This window comes from Herpailurus yagouaroundi, unplaced genomic scaffold, assembly GCF_014898765.1.
Source record: "Herpailurus yagouaroundi ecotype Mexico unplaced genomic scaffold, PumYag 222, whole genome shotgun sequence".
Lineage (NCBI taxonomy): Eukaryota > Metazoa > Chordata > Mammalia > Carnivora > Felidae > Herpailurus > Herpailurus yagouaroundi.
This window is the reverse complement of record NW_024412453.1, coordinates 4,313,951-4,336,503: the sequence shown is the minus strand read 5'-3', so window position 1 is coordinate 4,336,503 and position 22,553 is coordinate 4,313,951. Positions and strand designations below refer to the sequence as shown.

General features: G+C 42.7%; 1 protein-coding gene across 6 annotated transcripts in view; it reads left to right on the top strand.

Annotated features, from left to right (window-relative positions):
• Positions 1 to 15: 15 nt before the first annotated feature.
• IQCK (IQ motif containing K) overlaps positions 16 to 22,553 on the top strand; it is a 126,313-nt gene continuing 103,775 nt past the window's right edge. For 4 of the 6 annotated variants that reach the window (XM_040458904.1, XM_040458900.1, XM_040458903.1 and 1 more), the window contains exons 1-4: positions 16 to 236; positions 8,605 to 8,669; positions 10,027 to 10,156; positions 11,848 to 11,945. In XM_040458904.1, the coding sequence (XP_040314838.1) occupies positions 50 to 236; positions 8,605 to 8,669; positions 10,027 to 10,156; positions 11,848 to 11,945 (480 nt within the window). In that variant the 5' untranslated portion in view covers positions 16 to 49. The remainder of the gene's footprint in view (positions 237 to 8,604; positions 8,670 to 10,026; positions 10,157 to 11,847; positions 11,946 to 22,553) is intronic. The other 2 variants (XM_040458902.1, XM_040458905.1) reach the window with 2 other exon arrangements.

Sequence of the window (22,553 nt, the reverse complement as noted above, 5' to 3'; positions counted from 1 at the left end):
TCCGGGTCGCAGCCCTGCTGGGAGGGCGGTTGCCTTGGAAACCGTGGCCATGGCGGCCCCGGGGCGGGTGAGCAGTAGCACCGGTCCTCGCGAGGAACCGGCTGGCTCTACAGAGTCGTCGGATGCTACCCGGACGCCAGTGCCCACCGTGTCCCCCGTATCCCCCGAGCTACCCGTCTCGCCCGGACAGGGTGCGGAGCCGCTGGGCAAGAACCTGTGGGAGCAGATCTGCGAGGGTAGGCAGTCCGGGCCGGCAGAGAGGGGCGGGGCTCGTCAGGCTAGAGCCGCGTTTTCTGGGCGCTTACTTTGAATGGCTTTCTAGCAGCCGCGCCGCAGGCCCGCCGGGCTTTCCATTTCACGCATGGGAAACTGAGGCTCCGAGAGGTTTGTCCGAGATTACTCAGCATAGTCTCCAACCTTGATCCGTAGTCAGATTAAAGGCAGGGAAGACAGGGGAAAGCGGAACAAGGGGACCCAGTGATGGGGACTGTGGCTTTCAAACCTCATTTAATGAATAGGAAAGAATCTTGGGGCGGAGAAGGCGAGCTCGATTAAAGCGTAGGTTCCCAGCTCCTGCCCCCAGATCTCTTAATCAGATGCAGGAAATCTGTGCTTTTAACGAGCATCCTAAGTAATTCTGATGTAGTCTGTAGCCCACATGTTGGGTAAGCGTGGTCTATACAGACTTGGGTTTTAATCCTTCTCCCATTTCTAATCTTCCTTAAAATCCTCAAATGGAGGTTAGCTCAACTTCTTTTGTGGCCCTACACATAGGCCTGGTCATGAGGCCTTACAATACTCTTCACATGTTGGGCAAGTTACTGCCCTCTCTGTAAAATGAGCATAATAATGACACCTATTTTATGGTATTAGGAGCGTTGCAGCTAAACAGTCCTAGAAAGTGCTTAGCAAACTGCCCGATTTCCAACAAGAGCTCATTGTTAGCTCTTGAAAAAATAATATTGGGTGGGTCTTTTTCTCCTGTAGGTTGTAAGCTCCTCAAGGTCAAGAACTCAAGATTTTTCATTCTTGTGGCTACTGTCACTATCTCAGCTGTGTGAAACAGCATTGCCCAGTAGAACTTTTCAATATGGTAGCCCTACTGATTCATCATCTTGTACACCTGAAACTAATTTAATGTTATATATGAGTTACATCTCAATAAAAAAAATATGTGGTAGCTATTAACATGGTTACTGAGCACTTGAAATGTAGTTAGTGTAACTTTAGTACTCAGTTTTTTTATTTTAAGTTTAACAAAGTTAGATAGCCACTTGTGGCTAGTGGCTACTATATTGGACAGTGCAAGCCAGTAAATGTTGAATGGAAAAAAGAGTGAATGCATCAGTATACGGGATCGGATAGAAGGAGAGAGAGCAAGGAGGTGAAACAAGTGGAAAAATACAGAGGAGAAAAAGAATAGTTAGTGGACACAGTTGATCGATACCTCAGCAGCTGTCTGTTTCACCTGCATCCAGTGTTTGAATTCCTTCTCCAGCATTACATTATATTTAGAAAAATCTGTTCCATCTTGAATGTCCTCCTTATAATTTGATCCTTTGATCCTTGCCCCCTTGGTGCCATGGCCCAAGTTGATCTCACTCTACCATAAAGAATCCACTCTTACTTGAAGGTAGTTGTGGCTCTCTTTTCCCCAGGAAAGTGAAAGATATTTTGACTTCTCCAAGCCAAACAGCTCTTCATAATACAGTTTATTGCTCGTGTGTTGTTAGGGAAACTGCTTACCTACCTCACAGGGCTGTTGTGAAGACCGAATAAGAAAATGTATGTGAAGATGCTTAGCACAGTGTCTGGCATTTAGAAAGTGCTCAATAAATGTTTGTTGTTGTTAACAAAGAAACATGGTTTGCACTGTGTTTTAGAATCATGGGATTTATGGGGCGTCTGGGTGGCGCAGTCGGTTAAGCGTCCGACTTCAGCCAGGTCACGATCTCGCGGTCCGTGAGTTCGAGCCCCGCATCAGGCTCTGGGCTGATGGCTCAGAGCCTGGAGCCTGTTTCCGATTCTGTGTCTCCCTCTCTCTCTGCTCCTCCCCCGTTCATGCTCTGTCTCTCTCTGTCCCAAAAATAAATAAACGTTGAAAAAAAAAATTTAGAATCATGGGATTTATTTTGGTCAAACAGCCCTGTAGGGAGAAAGCAAAGACAAAAGGTTTTGGTGCTCTCTAAAAAGCAAGTGAACTGATGCCGCTCACAAAGTGACAGAGTTACATCCAAAAGTTAATGAGGTCTGGTGTGCCTGAGTGGCTCAGTTGGTTAAGCGTCCAGCTTTGGCTCAGGTCATGATCTCACAGTTCATGATTTTGAACCCCACGTTGGGCTCTATGCTGACAGCTCAGAGCCTGGAGCCTCCTTCAGATTCGGTGTCTCCTTCTCTCTCTGCCCCTCTTCTGCTCGTGCTCTGTCTCTCTCTCAAAAGTAAATTTAAAAAAAAATTTTTTTTTTTTTAAAGAAGTCAATGAGGTCAAAGGTGGTGAATTATATACTCAGGTGCTGTGATGATTATTACAACCCAGGTGAATGAACCCAATTTCTTAAACATTCTAACATGCAATTTTCTATAAGAGATAGTAAGATTGTGTCTCATGACAAACATGAAAAACAGACTTTGTGGTAATTCTATGTTTGAGGTTAAGTATTACATTCTATTAGTATATCTCCATTTAAAAAGCAAATTATTGGGGCACCTGGGTGGCTCTGTCAGTTAAGCATTTGACTTCGGCTTAGGTCATGATCTTGCAGTTTGTGAGTTTGAGCCCTGCGTTGGGCTCTGTGCTGATAGCTCAGAGCCTGGAGCCTGCTTTGATTCTGTGTGTGTGTCTCTCTCTCTCTGCCCCTCCTCTGCTCACACTCTGTCTCTCCTTCAAAAATAAACGTTAAAAAAAATTTTTAAGCTAATTATCACAGCAATCAGACCTGTCAGAAACTCAGTTTCAGGAAAATGAAATACAGAACAGGTAAATATCTGACTTAAGACTGTCCTATGCTGCTGCTGCTGCTGCTGCTGCTGCTGCTGCTGCTGTGTGTGTGTGTGTGTGTGTGTGTGTATAAGTTGACAACTTACTTGTAAATGTTCTTTAATTTTCTGTCTCATCTTAACAGTGACGACTACCTCTGACCTTTGTATTCTCAAAGGCACTTGTATTATTGATAAATAAAGTTCCTTCATTGCCAAGACTTCTAGTTAAATCTTACTTGTGACATGATTTTTAACTATAGTTTTAAGGAAGACTGAGTCAAAGTATCGCGAGTTTCCCATCTTCTATTTTGATATTGCTGTTACTACTCTCATCAGCATCCTCATTATTGCCATTGGTTCATCACTCCAAACCCTCTCTGGCCTCAATCCTTAAAGCTATTGTAAAACCAAGTTCCTCCATCCCACCTCCCAGATACCAGTATGGACCAGTTCTGAATGCCTGCTTGTAACCCTAGCGCAGCAGCTGAGTACAGCTGGAGAAAAATGACACCAAGAGGCTCTCACAGTGCCTGTCAATCAACAGCCCCCATCTGCTAGTCCCAAGTTTCTACTGCCCTCCTCAAACATTGTGTGATACCACTTAGTAAATGTAGGAGGCATTCACCGAGAATAGTAAGGCAATCAGAAGCAGGAAGGGGATCCTCCAACTTCCATATTACCAATAAACATAATTGCATCTGCATGCATGGAAGAAGTGTTTACCCTGCTATTCACAGCTCTGCCTACATCTGTGCTTTGGTACCATCCTCTTGAGATCCCAGGATCCTGCTCTGTCACCCCCTCTCCTACATCTAACTTCTTTACTGGCTTTTGCTTGCAAACATCCTTTGGTCTGTCATCTTAAAGAAAAACTTCTCCGTTAGCCCCTATTATGTTCTAGCCCTTGTCTTCCCATGTTCTTCTCTCATCCAAGCTTCTGGAAAGAAGACACTGCCCTTGTTCATACCACTTTCATTCCTATTCTCTTAACCCAGCACAGACTAGCTCCTACTTACCTCATGGTTCCAATGAAATTATTCTCATATATTGTCAACATATCTACCCATGTTGGGAACTGTTTTAAATGCTGGGCCAGTAACGACTCTAGGCACTATTCTAGACACCAACAACTTTCCATCTCGATGAGTGTTACCATCATTCACTTGGCTACCCAGTCCAGAAATCAGAGATTCATCTTAACATGCTTCCCATTTGCTTTCCATGATCCCCAGTCCCTACAAATTCTACCTGCTTAACATTTGTAACCCCCAACTCCTCACCCTTGATTCTCATGGCTGCTGCTTTAGATCAGGCCCTTACCACTTCCTATTTGGATTGCTGCTGTAGCTTTTTATTTGCAGGCCACCATCCAGACCATCTTCCACAGGAATGTCTTTAAAATTCAAATCTGATTATGTTATGCCATAACCTGCAATGATTTTCATAGCTTTCATGATAAACAAACTCTTTACCTTAATACCTAAGCCCTTTAATGATCTTTTGTTTGTTTGTTTGTTTCATCACCTACCATTTGTTCAAGTCATCCTAATGACAACATTTATTGAGCTGCTTTTTATGTGCCAGGCACTGTGCTAGATGCTTTTCCTCTCATCTAAACCTCACAAGAACTCAGGGTTTTGCCTGTTGTACATATGAGGAAACTGAAGCAGATAGAGTTTAGGAAACTTGCCTGAAGCAAGTGGCAGAACCAGGCTTGAACTCTGATGTGTGTGTCACTCAAGTCCAAACCCTTAGGCAACATACAGCATGCTTTCAAAGTGTAGACTAGGAGCACCTGCATCAAATCTAGATTACTTATTAAAATGCAGATTCCTGTGCTCTGTACTGGACCTAATGAGGTGGGACTTCATGGGGGTGAGTCCCCAAGCTCTCCATTTTAAATAAGCTCTCCAAGTGAGTTACAAAGCACAGTACTACTGTCCTGTCTTGTGTATTTTTAGCCACAAGAAATTATTCCTGGGCACCTCCGTGGCTCAGTCAGTTAAGCATCCAACTCTTGGTTTCTGCTCAGGTCATGATCTCACAGTTTTGTGAGTTCAAGCCCCTCGTCTGTCTCTGTGCTAACACCTCAGGGCCTGGAGCCTGCTTCAGATTCTGTGTCTTTGTGTCTCTCTGCCCCTCCCCCACTCATGCTCTCTCACGTGCATGTGCATGTTCTTTTTCTCTCTCTCTCAAAAATAAACATTAAAAATGTTTTGGGGGCACCTGGGTGACTAGTCGGTTGAGCATCTGACTCATGGTTTGTGAGCTCAATCCCCATATCAGGTTTCATGCTGATAGCTCAGAGCCTGCTTGGGATTCTCTCTCCCTGTCTCTATGCCCCTCCCCTGCTTGCTCTGTCTCTCTCTCTGTCTCTCTCTCTCTCTCTCAAAGTAAATAAACACAAAAAAATTTTTTTAATTAAAAATTATTTCAAAAAATAAATTGAATGAGTCAAACCATGGTGAATCAAGTTGTTTTAATGAGTTCAATACTCTTTACAAACTTAATCAAATTTATGCAAACTCATGTGGCTTTCAGTGGAAAAAAGCATCAGTCTGTAATCAATTATATATTTTAAATTGAAATCACAGGGCAAAAGTGACAAGTTCTCAAATATGCCAGATTCTCTTAAATATTACAGACTTGAAATCACAAACATATCAGATTGTCCTGAAGATAATGTATTTTCCCATGCTTCTACATAATCATTTCAGCTGTTTATCTTTTGTGGTTGTATGATGAAAAAATTTGCACTTTTTCCATCAACTTTAAGTTAACTCCTAAGAAGCCTTCTTAGAAAAAATCTAAATAGAAAAAATAAAAATAAATGACAATGAAATGCAGATAAAAGGAAAATATCATTTTATTTATTTTTTTTAAATTTTTTTTCAACGTTTATTTATTTTTGGGACAGAGAGAGACAGAGCATGAACGGGGGAGGGGCAGAGAGAGAGGGAGACACAGAATCGGAAACAGGCTCCAGGCTCTGAGCCATCAGCCCAGAGCCTGACGCGGGGCTCGAACTCCTGGACCGCGAGATCGTGACCTGGCTGAAGTCGGACGCTTAACCGACTGCGCCACCCAGGCGCCCCGAAAATATCATTTTAAATATAGGATTGGTAATAACCCAGAGAAACAGAGAGTCTTACTATTAGGAGTATAAATTGTTGTAAACTTTTTGTAGGAACATTTGGCATTTGGGCCCAAATTTTAAATTATTATTTTTCTTTAACAGAACAATTCCACTTCTAAGAATTAATCCTACAAAAATATCTCCCTTCCAATTTATGATGTATATATAATGATGCTCATGGCAGCATTGTTTGTAATAATGAAGCATTGTAAAAAACCTGAACACCCACTAAGAGTACACTGGTTAAATAATTGTGGCATATCCTGTATATAACAACGTTGAAGGGTGTCACACATTCAACATCTAGAATGGTTCCTGGCACATAGCGGGCCGTCAATAAATATGAACAAATTGATAGATAAAGGGTCAAAAGTAACTTGCTATACTCTTTATTTTGTTCATTCATTCATTCAGCAAGTATTCTTTGGGAATATGATACTGAGCATAAGCAGACCCAGACAATTTCCCTCACAAAATACACAGCCTATTAGAAGAGATAGTCATTAATTTTTTACAAACTTCAAATAAGGATAAAGCTGATATAAATGAAGAAGAAAAAGGACTGTGCTATGAGGTTCTATACTTGGATGGTCTGACCTGGTGTAGGAGATCTAATGTAAATAAATGTATTTGCATATTATATACATATGTTAGTAAATACAGTGGTTATTATGGTTGTGATGGGATCAGATGTGACTTACCCTCCCTACATAAGACAGGTCTGTATTCTTTGGAATTTTCTCACAACAGCATGTATTGCCTTTGTAATCAGAGCTCTAAATGTATATATCTTAAATCTAAATAAATAGTTTTCATACCATGTTCGTGTTTCTCAAACTGTTTGGGGAAGAAGAGTGAATTTATTTGCTTGAGAGGAAAAACAAAGTGGTAGAGCCCGAGCTGTTACAGTAGGCAGAATTCTAAGATCCAAGGATTCCCACTCCCCAGTTGCACACACCTCCCAGTTATTCAATCCAACACAAATCTAGGCGTTGCTGTCAAGGGATTTTCCAGATGTAATTAAAGTTCGTCATCAGTTGACTTTAAATTAGGAAGATCATGGTAGGTGGGCTGGACCTAATCAGATGAGCCCTTAAAACAAGTCAAAGACATTAAAGCAGAAGAGACTCCTGCTAATCTCGAAGTAGCAACTAACCCTGTGTGAACTGTCCATGGCGAGAACTCGAGGGTGGTCTCTAGGAGCCGGGAGTCCCACCAACAATAAGAAAATGGGGACGTTAGACCTACAACCACAAGAAACTGAGAACTGCCAACAACCAATGATCTTAGAAGAAGACCCAACCCTCAGATGACATCACAGCCGTGGCCAACACCTTGATTTCACCCTGATGAGACTAACCCATACCTGGACTGCTGACCCACAGGAACTGTGAAATAATAAATTTGTGTTGTTTTAAGTTGCTAAGTTTGTGGTAGTTTGTTACACAGCAGTAGAAAACTAATATAGCTAGTATTGGAAATCAAAATTGCTCCTGCAGCGTATCATACTCATCACAGCCTGATACCTAGGAGTTTTAAAAAAAAATTCAAGAGATGTTTTACAAGGAACCAGGTGGTAGAAGAAAGCATGTGTCCAATTCAGTTATATTCCATCAATACCATCTTGCCCAGAAACTGTTTTTTCCTCCTCGCTACAAAGTGATTATGCATTTGCCTTTAAAACATTGACTATTCCAGAAATATTTTTACCATTCTTAGGCATGTAACTAATGTAGCCCATGAGCATTTCTGCCCTAGACCCGTTGAATCAGAATTTCTGGAGTTAGGCCCAGACTTTAGTATTTTCAAAAAGCTCCCCTTCCCAGTGATGCTAGTGTGCAGCCAGGATAGGAAACTACTGGAGTTTACAGCAGAGCTACCACTTGTGTGCACAAGTCAGCTGGTATCTTGTTAAAATGCAGGTTCAAATTCAGCAGGTCTGGGGTGGGCTTGAGGTGTTGCAATTCTAACTTCCTAGGGATGCCCAGTGCTGCTCGTTCTTGAGTGTACTTTGAGGAGCAAGGTCTTTATGGGATTGCTCTTCCAAATGCATACCCCAACCGGGCCATCTTCATGTTCATCCTCATGACTGCAAAGGACAGCCCATCTCTCTGTCACTTCTATTCTGCCCTCCCCTCCTCTCTGTAGCTATCCATGTCTTCCCTTAGCTTCCCTCCATTCTCTTCCTTCTTTCATTCCTGGTAGTTACCATAACTTGGGGGCAAAATCTAAAGTTGTACCCTCTCAGCAAAAGAACCTCAACCTCTTCCATAAAGCCTGACTCTGTCATGCAAGAGAACAGTCCTCTTTTACCCATTTTAAATAAGGTGGCTCACGATAATTACTAACCTGTAATAGCCAGTTGTTTTCATTTCTATACATCATCAAGGAAAATAAAATTTAAGAATGTTTTATTCAGAGGAAAGGAAATTGCATCGCAAACTGCAATGAAGTGTGGAATTGAGGATTTTTTTTTTCCCACTCTTTAGAGTATGAAGCTGAGCTGCCTCCCTTTCCAGAGGGATGTAAAGTCAAACCAGAAGGTATGATTACTGTGAGTATCACACAGACCCCGACCCAAATAAAAGGTTCTTACGTGAGAACAGTGCCAATGGCTGGTGAATGTCAGTGTCATGAGCTAGGGAGGTGGGAGAGGGAAGGCACTGGAGTTAAAACCAGAAATGGTGGCCAATACTAACTCTACTCCTAATGGTGTGACTTAAAGGGCATCATTCATATAATCTCTCTGAGCCTCAGTTTTCATATCTTTTAAATGGAACAGATGATCCTCGACTAATTCGTAGGACCTCTGTGGGGTTCAAATGAGATCCTGGATGAGAAAGGTCTTCACAAAGGAGTCAACACATGTCCATGTTGGGGACAGCAGGTGATAGAGCACGTTTCCTAAGCATGCCAGCATGAGCAAAATAACAACTGTACTAAGAGGGCCAAGGACAAGGCAGCTAGGAAGGGGGGCCCTCAGGCAGTATACTTGGAGTAAAACAGGACTTAATGGAGTTTAAAATAAAAGAGCAAGGTTCTGAGACATTCAGCGACTTGAGCAGGGTCACAGGGATGGGACCAAACCTAAGTCTCTACACTTCTAGTACATTATCGCAGCTGCCATTATTAGAGATTCTTGTGTCTAAGAAATTTCCTGGTCTGTGATTGTTCCTTGTTCATAGCATCCTCTTCTCGCTTTAGGGATGCAATGCTTTCTCAAATTGCTCTGCAGATACCAACTACAGTTCTCTTCCCTAAATTGTATGTGCTTCTTCCAGAGTCAGTTCTTTGTAGGTCTTGATCTTTGTCTCTTGTGCTATTGATGTGTTTTATCTGTGTGGGAGAATTTGGATTATTTATTCAAAATTTAAAATAGGGGTCTGAGTGGATTTTTCTTTGGTATGATTTTCTCCTGCTATTGTGCATGTGGGGTTGTCTTCTGGATGAGTCTCTTCTACCAGTGGAAAAACTGACTGCGAGCCCTTGGGGAGTGATTGTCTACTGGAAGACTTTTCTTCGGGGTTAGCAGGCAGGGAGCCTCCAAATCATTGAAGCCTTTTGGAGTTCTGATAGGATGAGGGACCCCCATCCTCTGGGGCAATTTCCTCTTGTGGATCGTGGGCTGCCATTCCTTCTCTTTCTTAATTTGATGACAGGCTTCACCTGTTTGTTTTAGAAATGCTTGCAAATCTTTCATCCTCTGGTTGTCCTCTTTTCTCTATGAGGGCTTTATTCCTTGATTGTCATTTTAGGTGTCTCAGAAGGGAGGAGGAACAGAGATTTGTGCTCATTATGCCCTTGAACCTGAAGTTAATACAGAGTTTTATCCTTTGTTAGGTTATAAAGAAAATACAGTTATTTAAACAATTTTATGAATTGATTCCCTCCCCAATACCACCCCCCATCAGGTTTCACCATTGGAGGAAATGATTTTCCATGGCTTCAATACAGAGCACCTTTATTCAACTCCTCATTTGACCACGGACTCACATGTACCCTGTCCTCAAGTTAAGTTGGAAAAAATCCATCCAAAAACATGTAAGTAAGGAAGTGAAATTTTGTCTTTTGTACTTTGGGGCTTGTAACATTGCAAAACCACAGGATGGGGATGGGGTGGACAGACCTCAAGGTGACCACATAAGTATGAAAGAATATGCTCTTGTTTTAATTTTAATTTCAATTTTAATTTTAATTTTTTTAACGTTTTTTTATTTTTGAGACAGAGAGAGACAGAGCATGAACAGGGGAGGGGCAGAGAGAGAGGGAGACACAATCTGAAATGGGCTCCAGGCTCTGAGCTTTCAGCACAGAGTCCGACGCGGGGTTCGAACTCACGGACCATGAGATCATGACCTGAGCCGAAGTCGGACTCTTAACCGACTGAGCCACCCAGGCGCCCCTTAATTTTATTTTTTAATTTTTTTCAATGTTTATTGATTTTTAAGAGAGAGAGAGAGGCAGAGCATGAGTCGGGGAGGGGCAGAGAGAGGATGAAACACAGAATATGAAGCAGGCTTCTCTGAGCTGTCAGCACAGAGCCCAATGTGGGGCTCGAACCTACAAACTGTGAGATCATGACCTGAGCTGAAGTCTGACGTTCAACAGACTGAGCCACCCAGGTGCCCCTATTTTTTTTTAATGTTTTTTTATCTTTTTTTTTTTAATTTTTTTTTTCAACGTTTATTTATTTTTGGGACAGAGAGAGACAGAGCATGAATGGGGGAGGGGCAGAGAGAGAGGGAGACACAGAATTGGAAACAGGCTTCAGGCTCTGAGCCATCAGCCCAGAGCCTGATGCGGGGCTCGAACTCACGGACCGCGAGATCGTGACCTGGCTGAAGTCGGACGCTTAACCGACTATGCCACCCAGGCGCCCCAAATGTTTTTTTATCTTTGAGAGAGAGAGAAAGTAAGTGGGTTGGGGAGGGGCAGAGAGAGACAAGGACAGAAGATCTGAAGCAGGCTCTGCTGACAGCAGAGAGCCCAACGCAGGGCTCGAGCACACAAACCGTAAGATCATGATCTCAGCTGAAGTCAGACACTTAACTGAATGAGCCATGCAGGCACCGCTAATTTTTATTTTTAAGACAAATATCTTTTATCCCACTGATTTATCTTGAATGTTAAAATATAATAAAGACGATAACTAACAGCCAAGCATACTTTGATTTTACATTAAAATCAAAGAGAGGGAAATGTAAGAAGTGGAAGAAAATATCATACTGCCCTGCATTGTGGCCTGGAGCCAGAGATCTAAACTTTCTCCATCTCCCTGGGCCCAGTTCCTCTGGCCCGCCCTGGTGCCAGACCTCTCCTATCGCTCTGTTCTGTTATCTCTGCTGGTGTGCTTCGGGCCTTGACAACCACCACCACCATTACTATGGCCATAAGGCCCTAGACGTCGTACCCCCACCCTGTTCCTCTCTGGCCTCATCACCACCACACTTGCCTTGCTTTCCCTCCAGCCACACTGGCCTCCTTACTGTCTGTGCCTGTGGCCCTGGCCCTGTGCAAGACCCCATCTCCATCCTTGCCAGTCTGCAGACGCTCAAAGATATTTTAAGTTTCTTCAAGAATACAGCCCAACTCAGCAGTCTGGAGTAAAATGTAACATTAAGGTCATGTTATTTCATGGATGGTATCCTTTTTTTTGGTTCAGAAGCAAACGTTTCTCCCAGATTCATTTGGGCCATTTGGGATTTTCAGTGGGATTTTTTTGTTTGGTTTAGGTTCCCCCAAGGAATATTTGGAAACATTCATCTTTCCAGTTCTGCTTCCTGGAATGGCTAGCCTGCTTCACCAAGCAAAGAAAGAAAAATGTTTTGAGGTTAGTTGCTTTGTGGGGTTTCTTTATTTCTGAATGCTCAGTAATTTCTTTTTATCAGATGGTACTTCATTATCTCAGTACCATCAAGTGGTTGTTCTCAAAACAATCCCTTTGGGAGGGAAGGCTGTGTTTTGGTCACTCACTCCACTCCAGCCATGACATCTAGTTGTGCACACACACACGCACTGCCATCTGCTCCGGAGAGCTTTTCCACCTTCTTGGCCTCCCTGCCTGCCTTTCTCCTGGGTAATTGGCATCTACCAGTTCTGTCGGATCTTTCACTCCCTTTGACTGTGTTTGTGTGCAGATTAAAGCTCTCCTTAAATTTTATCTGACTCTGGATTGGCCTTCCCACTTCTGGCCTCTCGCTACTCCACTTCGTGTCCAGCACCGTGCATGTAGCTTGCTTCAGGAGAGGCTTGGCACATAGTGAGTGCTCCGTTAGCAGTAGTCATTGTCACGCTGCAGCCAGTTATGTGTGTGAATGGAGTCCCAGTCCTGCACACCTTCCTGTAAACACCCTTATGGAGGCTCCCTCTTTTCTACAGCTGACAGGATACTTTGGACGTGTGTGTTCCCTGCGCAGATTTGAATCCTAGAATTGGGCATGGCCCACATGAAGAATATAAAATAGCCACAATTGGGGCGCCTGGGTGGCGCAGTCGGTTAAGCGTCCGACTTCAGCCAGGTCACGATCTCGCGGTCCGTGAGTTCGAGCCCCGCATCGGGCTCTGGGCTGATGGCTCAGAGCCTGGAGACTGTTTCCGATTCTGTGTCTCCCTCTCTCTCTGCCCCTCCCCCGTTCATGCTCTGTCTCTCTCTGTCCCAAAAATAAATAAACGTTGAAAAAAAAATTAAAAAAAAAATAGCCACAATATTTAATATTGACCAAGTACTTTCTTAGTGCTTTACCATCCATGATTTCATGCATCCCTAGCAACAGCCTTGTGAGATTCCTATTAGTGCCGTCTGCATTTTGTAGATGAGGCAGCAGGAGAACAAGGACATTTAGAATGATGATCAAGGATGAATGGCAGAGTTGGGATTCAAATCCAGGCTAAATGATTCAAAATGATACTTAAAAGATTGGCAGTAACTACAGTGCAAACCCCAATCAGTTTGACACATCCCAGGATCTTGAGAGCATTCGCAGTTAATGGTTTGAACTGTTTGGTTGCCCTTCAGCACAGAGCCTCTCTCTGAGAAGTGGATACTGCCTGGATAGTGCTTTTATATACTGAGGAGACACCCAAACCCCAGATAGTCCTAATTTCATCCCTCCCAAACGATGAGAGTTGGAGACTGTCCTCTAAATAGCTCTAGGAAACACTGATTTTTAAATCCATATCTGTTGTGTGAAGAACAGATTGTTACTTGCCACAGGTTATAAAATCTGAACTGCTTCCACTTCCTGCATTTGTTCATTTGCTCATTTGGCTTCTCCTGAGGACTTAATTCTTGTCCCCTATTCATAACTGACCTTCCCCTCCTCAATGTGGTGTTAACAGGTGCAAGGTGCAGCCATGTGGATTGGTAGTGAGGCCAGGGGCCAGAGAGCAGAGCCTTGGCCTGACCCTGCTATTGTCAAGTGGCTTTGTCTCTCTGGCCTCAGGTCCTGCTGCTAAATGAGGGAGACCACACAGTCTCGCACGTCACATTTCAGGGATTTTTCTTTTTAATCTTGCTGTTGGCCAAAGTATATTAAGTGTGCTGTGCCTTTTATTAGATTGAACAAAGGGTGGATCACAATGATTAAACAATGAAATGAGCACAGTGGAATAACCTTTGTTTGAATATGTGTAAGGAATATCTGCAGACAGATTAGGTCACCCAAATTAAGTTCTATTCAACAAATATTTGTTTAGCCCTACTATGTGCTGATTATGGGGCCAGACCCTAGGGAGGGACACAGAGAGGACCAGATATGGCCCTGTCCTCAAGAAAACCATAAACAAGCAGTAAAGCCTTCAGTAGCTGGAGTTTCTTTTTTCCCTACCCTTTGTTTCTGTTCTTATTTGAGCCTCTGAAATAAGAATGGACGTGGAGAAAAAACAAGAAGGGATCTAGGTGCTGTGAATGCACATCTAGACTTGGCACAGCTCTATTGAATCGTGCAGACTTTATTCTAATTTCTTCAGCTGTTATCCTTCTAATTTATACCCCTTCAGAGCACACAAAAATCAGCTAAAAGGGCAGTAATTAAGATTTTACATTGAGGGTTCTATATCTAATGTTTGTCCATAAATAGTTTTGTAATGAGGGGGCTAGAAACAGTTTCCAGCCTCTAAGCAATGATAAAATCCTTTTAAAGAATCAGAAAAATTTCTGTTTGTATTAGAGATTAATGAGGCATCCTCATGCCAGCTCATATTTCATCTTCGACATCCTGCAGATGAGCTGCCACTGGGACTAAGTGAAACTAGTCTAAACATCAAATGCTGCAGGGTGCTTGAATAGAGCATTAAAGTTTAAATGTTGTAATGAACGATCAGGGAATGTAGAAAATGTGAGTTCTTAAAACTGTTAGGTTGCGAAAATTGATAAACTTTAAAGGCAGCCAGACACACTGGAGTCCAAAATCCTGCTCAGCCACTTCCTTGCAGTGGGAAACCTAGGGGATCTGTGAGCCTCAGTTTCCTCACCTCTTAAAAGGATGACCAGGAAGATGAGGGGAAGTATTTAATGATATTCATCGGCACCAAGGAAGGTTAGCTTCCTGCCCTGCCTGCCCTCAGGCTCTTCCCAGAAGCTCAAGTAACTTGAGTGCTACAAATATGCACGATGGGTGAATTACTTCTTTCATTTCCTGACTTGGGATTTGTAAATTAAATGTGATTCCCTCTTTTTTCACCCCCTGGTCATGTAGCCTTTTGTGGGTTATTTTTGAAGCCTTGAAAATTACATCAGCATTTGTCAGACCCAAATGGAGCTCCTCTTATCCAGATCTGCACAACAGATTTGCATTTTCTCAATTCAGCTGTTCCTCACATCCTGTCAGTGGGAATAGATGCTAAACTGAATGATAACCAGCCTCCAGCCAAAATTACATAACTGAAGCATTCTTATCTGTCACCCACAACTGAACTTGCATCCAAATGACTCTTAAACAGCAGCCTAATTCATTGTTTATTGGAGCCATTCAAATTATATCTTGAAGCAGTGTTCATATTAGGTCGCTCAAGAAATAATTGCTGATTTGTATTTTGCCCTTAAAATGCTGGCTTATAGTTATATTCCCTTGCTTTCATTATTTTCCGTTTTGTTCTATGATGTAGCTCCAGCAGTGCCTGGTACGTGGTAGGGACTCACTAAATATTTGTCGGATGAATGAATTAATACGGTTCCTCAAAAGTGAGAGCCAACTTTTAAGATAGCGGTTAAGTTATGGGAACACTTGTCAGTTTGCCCTAGCTATTACATTCCAGAAGTAATTTACTAACCGTACCTGCAGTGTCTGGATTTACTGCCTCTGGAGGAAGGTAGACTGTAGGGAGGCTGCCCCTAGCGCTAGAGCTGAATAAGGAGCCCCTCCTCTAAAATTGAAGGGACCTTCTAGCCAATGGAGAGCCAGGGGGATGAGCAAGAAGCTGGAATTGAAGAATAGTAGTTTCTAGCGCTTTAGAGCCTTTGCTTTGTGCCGGACATTGTTCTAAGCATTTTGTCTGAAGAAAGTTTCATCTTCCCAGCAGCCCTCCAATGTGGGTGCTCTTTTTTTTTTTTTTTTAATGTTTATTTATTTTTGAGAGACAGAGAGACAGAGCTTGAGCAGGGGAGGGGCAGAGAGAGAGGGAGACCCAGAATACAAAGCAGGCTTCACGCTCTGAGCTGTCAGTACAGAGCCCGACGCAGGGCTTGAACTCACAGACTGGAGATCATGACCTGAGCTGAAGTCAGACACTCAACCAACTGACCCACCCAGGCACCCCAACATATATGCCCTTATCTTATAGATGAGGACTATGAGGCACCAAGGTTAACCAACAAGCTCAAGGGAACAACCAGTATGTGGTAGAGCCAAGATTCAAGCCAAGCAGTCTGCTTCCTGAGACTAGGAGTTTGACCCCCAGACCACACTGGTGTCAGTCCAGTGGCTTGCCAAAAGCACAGGCCAGATTCTGATATGAAAGATGGGTCTGGAAGCTGTGGAGAAGAGCAGTAAGAAATGAGGCAGATCTGGGGCAGTCAGTCACACAGACAGAGCCCTCATGTAGACATCGTGGGGCAGGATCGTTTATTTAGATTGGCCCCGTGAGTACTGTGACACTCCAAGAAAAACTGGAGGGAATAAAGCAGAGAGAGAGAGAGAGAGAGAGAGAAAGAGACAAGCATCAGTGATACCTAATTACTATGTCATAGAGCACCTGGCCAATTAAACACACACACACACACACACACACACACAAACACAAAAGAGGAAGTCTATGGTACCTCATCCAGTGCTTCAGAACCCAGCCTCCAGAATCAGGCAGACTTTGCTTCCAGTCTGACTTTGTCACACACAAGCTGTGTAAGTTTGATGATTTTGATTTTGATTAATTCATAATTCATTTCCTTTATACGTGTCATTTTAAATATTATAAATTGAACTCTGGTGACTTTCATAAAGATCCTAATCAAACAGTTTGTTCATCATTGGATATTATCATCTTTTGTTTTTTTAAATATTTATTTTGAGAGAGAGAGCATGCACATGTGCACGCACACACACAGGAGTGGGGGAGGGGCAGAGAGAGAGAGACGGAGGAAGAGAATCCAAAGCAGACTCTGCACTGTCAGCATAGAGCCCAACGTGGGGCTCAGTCCCATGAACCATGAGATCATGATCTGAGCCTAAATCCAGAGTCGGATGCCCGAACAACTGAGCCACCCAGATGCTCTCATATTTTAATCTTTTAAGTGCTCAGAATAAAATTCAGCTTTGTTTCTCTAGTCCTGATTTTTTTGGAGGAGATTACAACTGGGAGACTAAACCTTAAGTGAATGATTTGCAATAATTATCTCAGCCTTAGGATTAGATAAAGACCCTGTGCATGTCCTAAGATGTTCTTAGCAAGTGGAATAAATTTATTCATTCTTTTCCCAGATCATTGTTTTCAACTACATGTAAAAAGGTCATAGAGAAGATGTAGGTGACAACTGTAGGACACTAAAGTGACCATCTATTAAGAAAGTCTATGGACCTTTTAGTGTTGCTGTGAAATTAGCTGGCTGCTAGCAGTATTTTATATTGTGTTAAACAAACATACTCTGTGAAAGATAAAGAGTGGGAAATGATTACTTGGTACAAATAGTTGGTGGAATTATATCTGAATTGACAATAGATACTGCATAGGCATTTCCTGTGTATATACTGACGTGCACAGTACATAGACCAAGCCAGAGGTAAATGATGGTATCTAAACCTGTCAGCCCATAAGTGAAAATCACAAATAAGCTGGGGGGGGGGGGGATGCAAATTTAGAGGGCTTTTCTCTCTTATATTTCAGTATTTCAATAATATTTGAAAAATTGAAAATAAGTGTCAATTACTTTGGTAATTATAAAAAATGTTATAAATAAATAGGCCCTTGCCCCAATTTAGGTGATTTTCTTTCTTTTCCATTTTCACTGACACATTGAGTAACAGTGACACACCTCACCTCCATCTTTTTACACCATTTATTCTCTCTTTTACTTGTGGTGCTTTGACCCTGAAATCCTCCAGCACAACTCTTCTTAAGCTTTCTTAATGACCCAGTACTGCCAAATTCAGTCACCTCTTCCAGGGACAAAAAGGAAGCCAGTATGGGGGGAGCAGAGCAAGCTAATGAGGTGGGAGGTAAGATGGCCGCTCTACAGTGGCCACATCATATAAGCCAGTAAAAAGTGCGGGTTTTATTTTAGGAGCAGTGGGAACTCATCAGCACAAGGTTCTCTGTGTTGTTGGGCCCTGTGCCCCCTTGTCACATTTTAAAGAGCCTTTTCATATCTTGAAATGCTTAGGTAATTTTGAGAAAAAGAGAGAGAGAGTGCATGTGAACTGGGAGGGGGCAGAGAGAGAGAGAAGAAGAGAGAGAATCCCAAGCAGGCTCCGCAGTCTTATTGCAGAGCCTGATGTGGGGCTCAAACTCACAAACCATGAGATCATGACCTGAGCCAAAATCAAGAGTCAGATACTTAACCAGCTGAGCCACCTGGGTGCCCCTGCTGTGTGTGTTGTTTATAACAAACTACCTGGAAACTGCACGTCTTAACACATTGATTTAATATTTCTGTGGGCTGAATGTTCTTCTCTTGGTCTTACCTCGACTCACTCATGTGACTGCTTTCAGCAGGTGACTGGGAAGGGCTGGGAGGTCCAAGCTGGTGTCAGGCACATGGCTGGGGCCCCAGTGCTGGTGTTGGCTAGGCACTTCAGTTCTCTTCCTCATGGCTCTTATCCTGTAGCAGGCCAGCCCTGCTTCTTTACAGCCTGGTGGTTTCAGGACATTTCCAAGAGGGCAAAGGCAGAAATGTGAGGCTGGGGCTCTGGAACTCCAACAGCAACCCTTCTACCACGTTCCACTGGTGAAAGCAATTCACAAAGCCAGCAACTCGCATGGCAACCCATAAGTAGGTGAGAAATAGACTCCTTCTAGAAAAATTAGCAAAGTCACATTGCAAAGGGGCATAAGGGGCATGGACCTAGCAGGCATGATTCATTAGGTGCTCATTAGCTAATAATCTATTGCATCTATCTGTGCAATAATTTCAAACATATATATATATGTGTGTGTGTATATGTATACACACATATATACGTATACACACACACACACACACACACACACACATAGTGGCTGTTGATACTATAGCAGACTATAGCATAAAGGAGAAAGAAAATGGAAACCATTTACAACATATGTAATATTTTTTAATTTTTTAAAATCTCAGGTAAAACTATACTAGAAGATATGAGTAGTGACTTGCTTGTACATATACATAGAATCAGAGGCTCCTGGGTGGCTCAGTCGGTCCAGTGTCCGACCTCAGCTCAGGTCATGATCTCACAGTTCGTGAGTTCGAGCCCTGCGTCGGGCTCTGTGCTGACAGCTCAGAGCCTGGAGCCTGCTTCTGATTCTGTGTCTCCATCTCTCTCTGCCCCTCCCCTGCTCGTGCTCTGTCTCTCCCTGTCTCAAAAATAAATAAAAACATTAAAGAAAAAAGAATCACCATGAATATGATAGCTGCAAAAGGCAGACTGCATCACGCACGATGTATCAGTCATTCAGATACTGTAAGTGATATTGCCCATGGTATTAGGATTTTTCTGAAATGGTGAGAAACTCTTAGGTTCTGAATAGAACAAAGTACACTTTTCCCTCAGTATATGTGGTGGTTGCTTTCCTGGAAAAATCAATATATATTAAAACCATGAAAAAAGACCCCACCTGTGTTTGTATGTTAAATGGAGTTAGGAGAGCAAGTGAAAGTAGGGGAGAGGGGCAGAGAGAGAGGGAGAGAGAATCCCCAGCAGGCTCCATGATGTCAGTGCAGAGCCCGATGCAGGGCTCAATCCCACAACCACAAGATCGTGACCTGAGCCAAAATCAAGAGTCAGATGCTCGACTGATTGAGCCACCTGGGTGCCTCTAAAAAAAGGATTTTAAAAAGTCCACTCATTTTAACTGAACCACATTTAGAGTTGTGCAGCCATCACCACAATCTAATTTTAGAACATTTCCATAACCTCTCCCCATCTCAATCTCTAGTGGCTATTTCTGGTTACTCTTCATTTCCACCCCTACCCCCAAGCAACAGCAAATCTACTTTTTATCTCCATAGATTTACCTTTTCTGAACATTTCAATTAACTAGAATCACATAATATGGTCTTTTACATCTGGCTTATTTCATTTAGTACAGTGTGAGGTTCATCTGTGTTGTACGTCTATCAGTACTCCATCTTTATTGCTTGGATAGATTTTCAGTAGAGGAAACTGGGTTTTTACCTGATCTTATTACATTTGATTGAATGTCACAGCATTTAAGTGGGTCCAGATAGCAGATCCCAATTTCACATTTTGGAAGTTAGTACCTAAATATGAAATACGGCTCTAAGGTAAGAGCTATTTCTTAATCATCTACCATTAGCCAACAGTTACCTTCTAAGTGATTAATCAATGGTGATTGATGGCAATCATTTGTAGAGTACTTTCCATATGCCGGGCATTATTTCACATTGTGATCGCATTGTTACTTACAGTAACCCTTTGAATGGGTGGTTTTATTGTCCCTCTTTTATGGATAAGGAAACAGAGGTTGAAGAAGTACCCATGGGGGCACCTGGGTGGCTCAGTCAGTTAAGCGTCTGATTCTTGGTTTCGGCTCAGGTCATGATCTCACGGTTCGTGAGTTCGAGCCCTGCATCAGGCTTTGTGCTGACAGCGAGAACCTGCTTGGGATTCTCTCTCTCTCTCCCCCCGCCTCTCTGTCTCTGCCCCCTCCCTCCCCAGCTTGCTCTCTCTGTCTCTCTCAAAATAAATAAATAAACTTAAAAAACATTGTTGAAATTATTGTTGTCTTATTGTGCCTAATTTATAAATTAAATTTGTCATAGGTATGTATATACCGGGAAAACATACTACATGCAGGGTTTGGTACTCACGGCAGTTTCAGGCATCCACCGAGGTCTTGGAACCTATCCTCTGTGGATAAGGGGGGACTGCTGAATGCCAGTAAGGCTGTTAGTGTTGAAAATACTTCGCTCTGAGGCTCTTGGAATTGCTGTCCGATCCAGTTTGTAAACCATACAAGAAAATCTTATTATAACTTGATAGTCATGCTTCTTTTCTTTCTTCTTTTTAACAATGGCAGCATTGATCACTTCATTCCCAAACTTGGCTAGGAGTTGCTTTTGTTTCTAAAAATCAAAGTCATCCTCAAAAGACAAGGCTTTAGAAAGAAAGTCAACAGGCTCTGACCTGAGGGTGACCCCATGGTTGCCTTATAAAATAAAGGGCAGTGGCTTTGTGACAGGATTTTCCTTTTCTGCTCTAAAGCTTTGTCCTCTTGCTTTCAGGGGCATGGCTCTATGCCAGGGGGCTGTCGTAGCAGTCTTGACTGTCTGCTAAATAGGGAGAGCATTTGGCTATAAATTGCATTTCACTTATTATACACGGCATCTGTTGATTTTTTGCTACATAACACACTACCTCAAAAGTTAGTGGCATAAAACAACAGTTTATTTAGTTCATTCTCCTGCAAGAGAGCAGTTGGGCTGGGCTCAGCTGGGAGGTTCTTCTGGCCTTGGTTGGGGCCATTCTTGTGTCTGTGGTCAGGCTGGGTCTAGGAAGGCCTTAGCTGCGATGTATCACCTCTGTTCAACTTGGCCACTCAGCTTCCATCAAATTAACTCTGGAGAGTTCACATCGTAGCTGGGCAGGGGTGCGAGGGTTCAAGTAGAAGTTCTCAAGGCCTCTTGAGCCTGATGAGGTTTGGAACTGGCATATTGCTACTTTTACGGCATTACGTTGGCCAAAGCAAGTCACGAGGCCAGCTCAGATTCAGAGAGTAAGAAAATAGACTCCACTTCTTGATGGGAAGAGCTATAAAACTACACTGCAAAGGTTGTAGATCCAGGAAGGGGTGAAGAATGGTGGCCCTTTTTGCAATTCACCTCATATACTGTATTAGAAATAGTATGGATTTGGCAGCAGGTGGCAGGTTTGACTTCTGGCTCTAGCCTAGTGACTTCAGGGAAGTTACTTGTCTGCAACTCCCTCCTCCCCTCATTTGTAAACCACTGGTGGGCTTATGGACAGGGTTAAATGAGGTAATGTGTGAAAGAGCAAGTTCTGGAGTCCAACTGAGTTCAAATTCTGACTCTGACCATCTACTAGTAAGTGACTTTGGACAAGGTATTTAACCTTTCTGTGCCCCTGTTTCCTAATCTGTAAAATGGGAATAATAAGAATAGTAACCTAATAATACGTAGTTGTCATGAGGATAAATGAGCTAAGTAAAATTCAGAAGAGTGCCTGGCAGAGTGACAACATTCAATGCATATTAACTGTTGTTAACATGATTAACATGATGCCTAGAAAATAGCGAGTCTGTAAAAGGAATGTTATTCCCCATGGTCCCTGCTGAGTGACCAGTTGGTGCTTGAATAAATGGAGTATCCTTGTTACTAATTTCTGGGTATTACAGATGGCCAAGGATGGATTTTCCTCATCGTTCTAAAAATACTAGCGCCTTTAAAAAGTAATATATATTTGTAAAAATCTAAACATAACCCTTGGAAATAATATGGTGAGCTCAGAACCTGAGAATGCACTATTAAGGGCCCTCCAATGCTGAAGAAGCTGCTCGAATCACAGCCATAGTGACCGAAAAAGAAAGAAAGACTGCAAGGTATCCCAAAATTCTCTTGAGAATTAATGTCTAAAGGATTGGAAACCATTTTTTAAAAAGTGAAAATAAGGTTCAATTGATTCTTTTGGCCCTCTTGGTTGTCTAGAGAGCTGCATTTCTCCTGCTACTTTTTAGGAACAAGAAAACCCAAGTCATAAACTACTTCCAGAGCCAAAAGATGTTTAAACTGTTAATCCTTTAGAATAATAAAAGGGCTGTCCAGGAAATGGGTGAA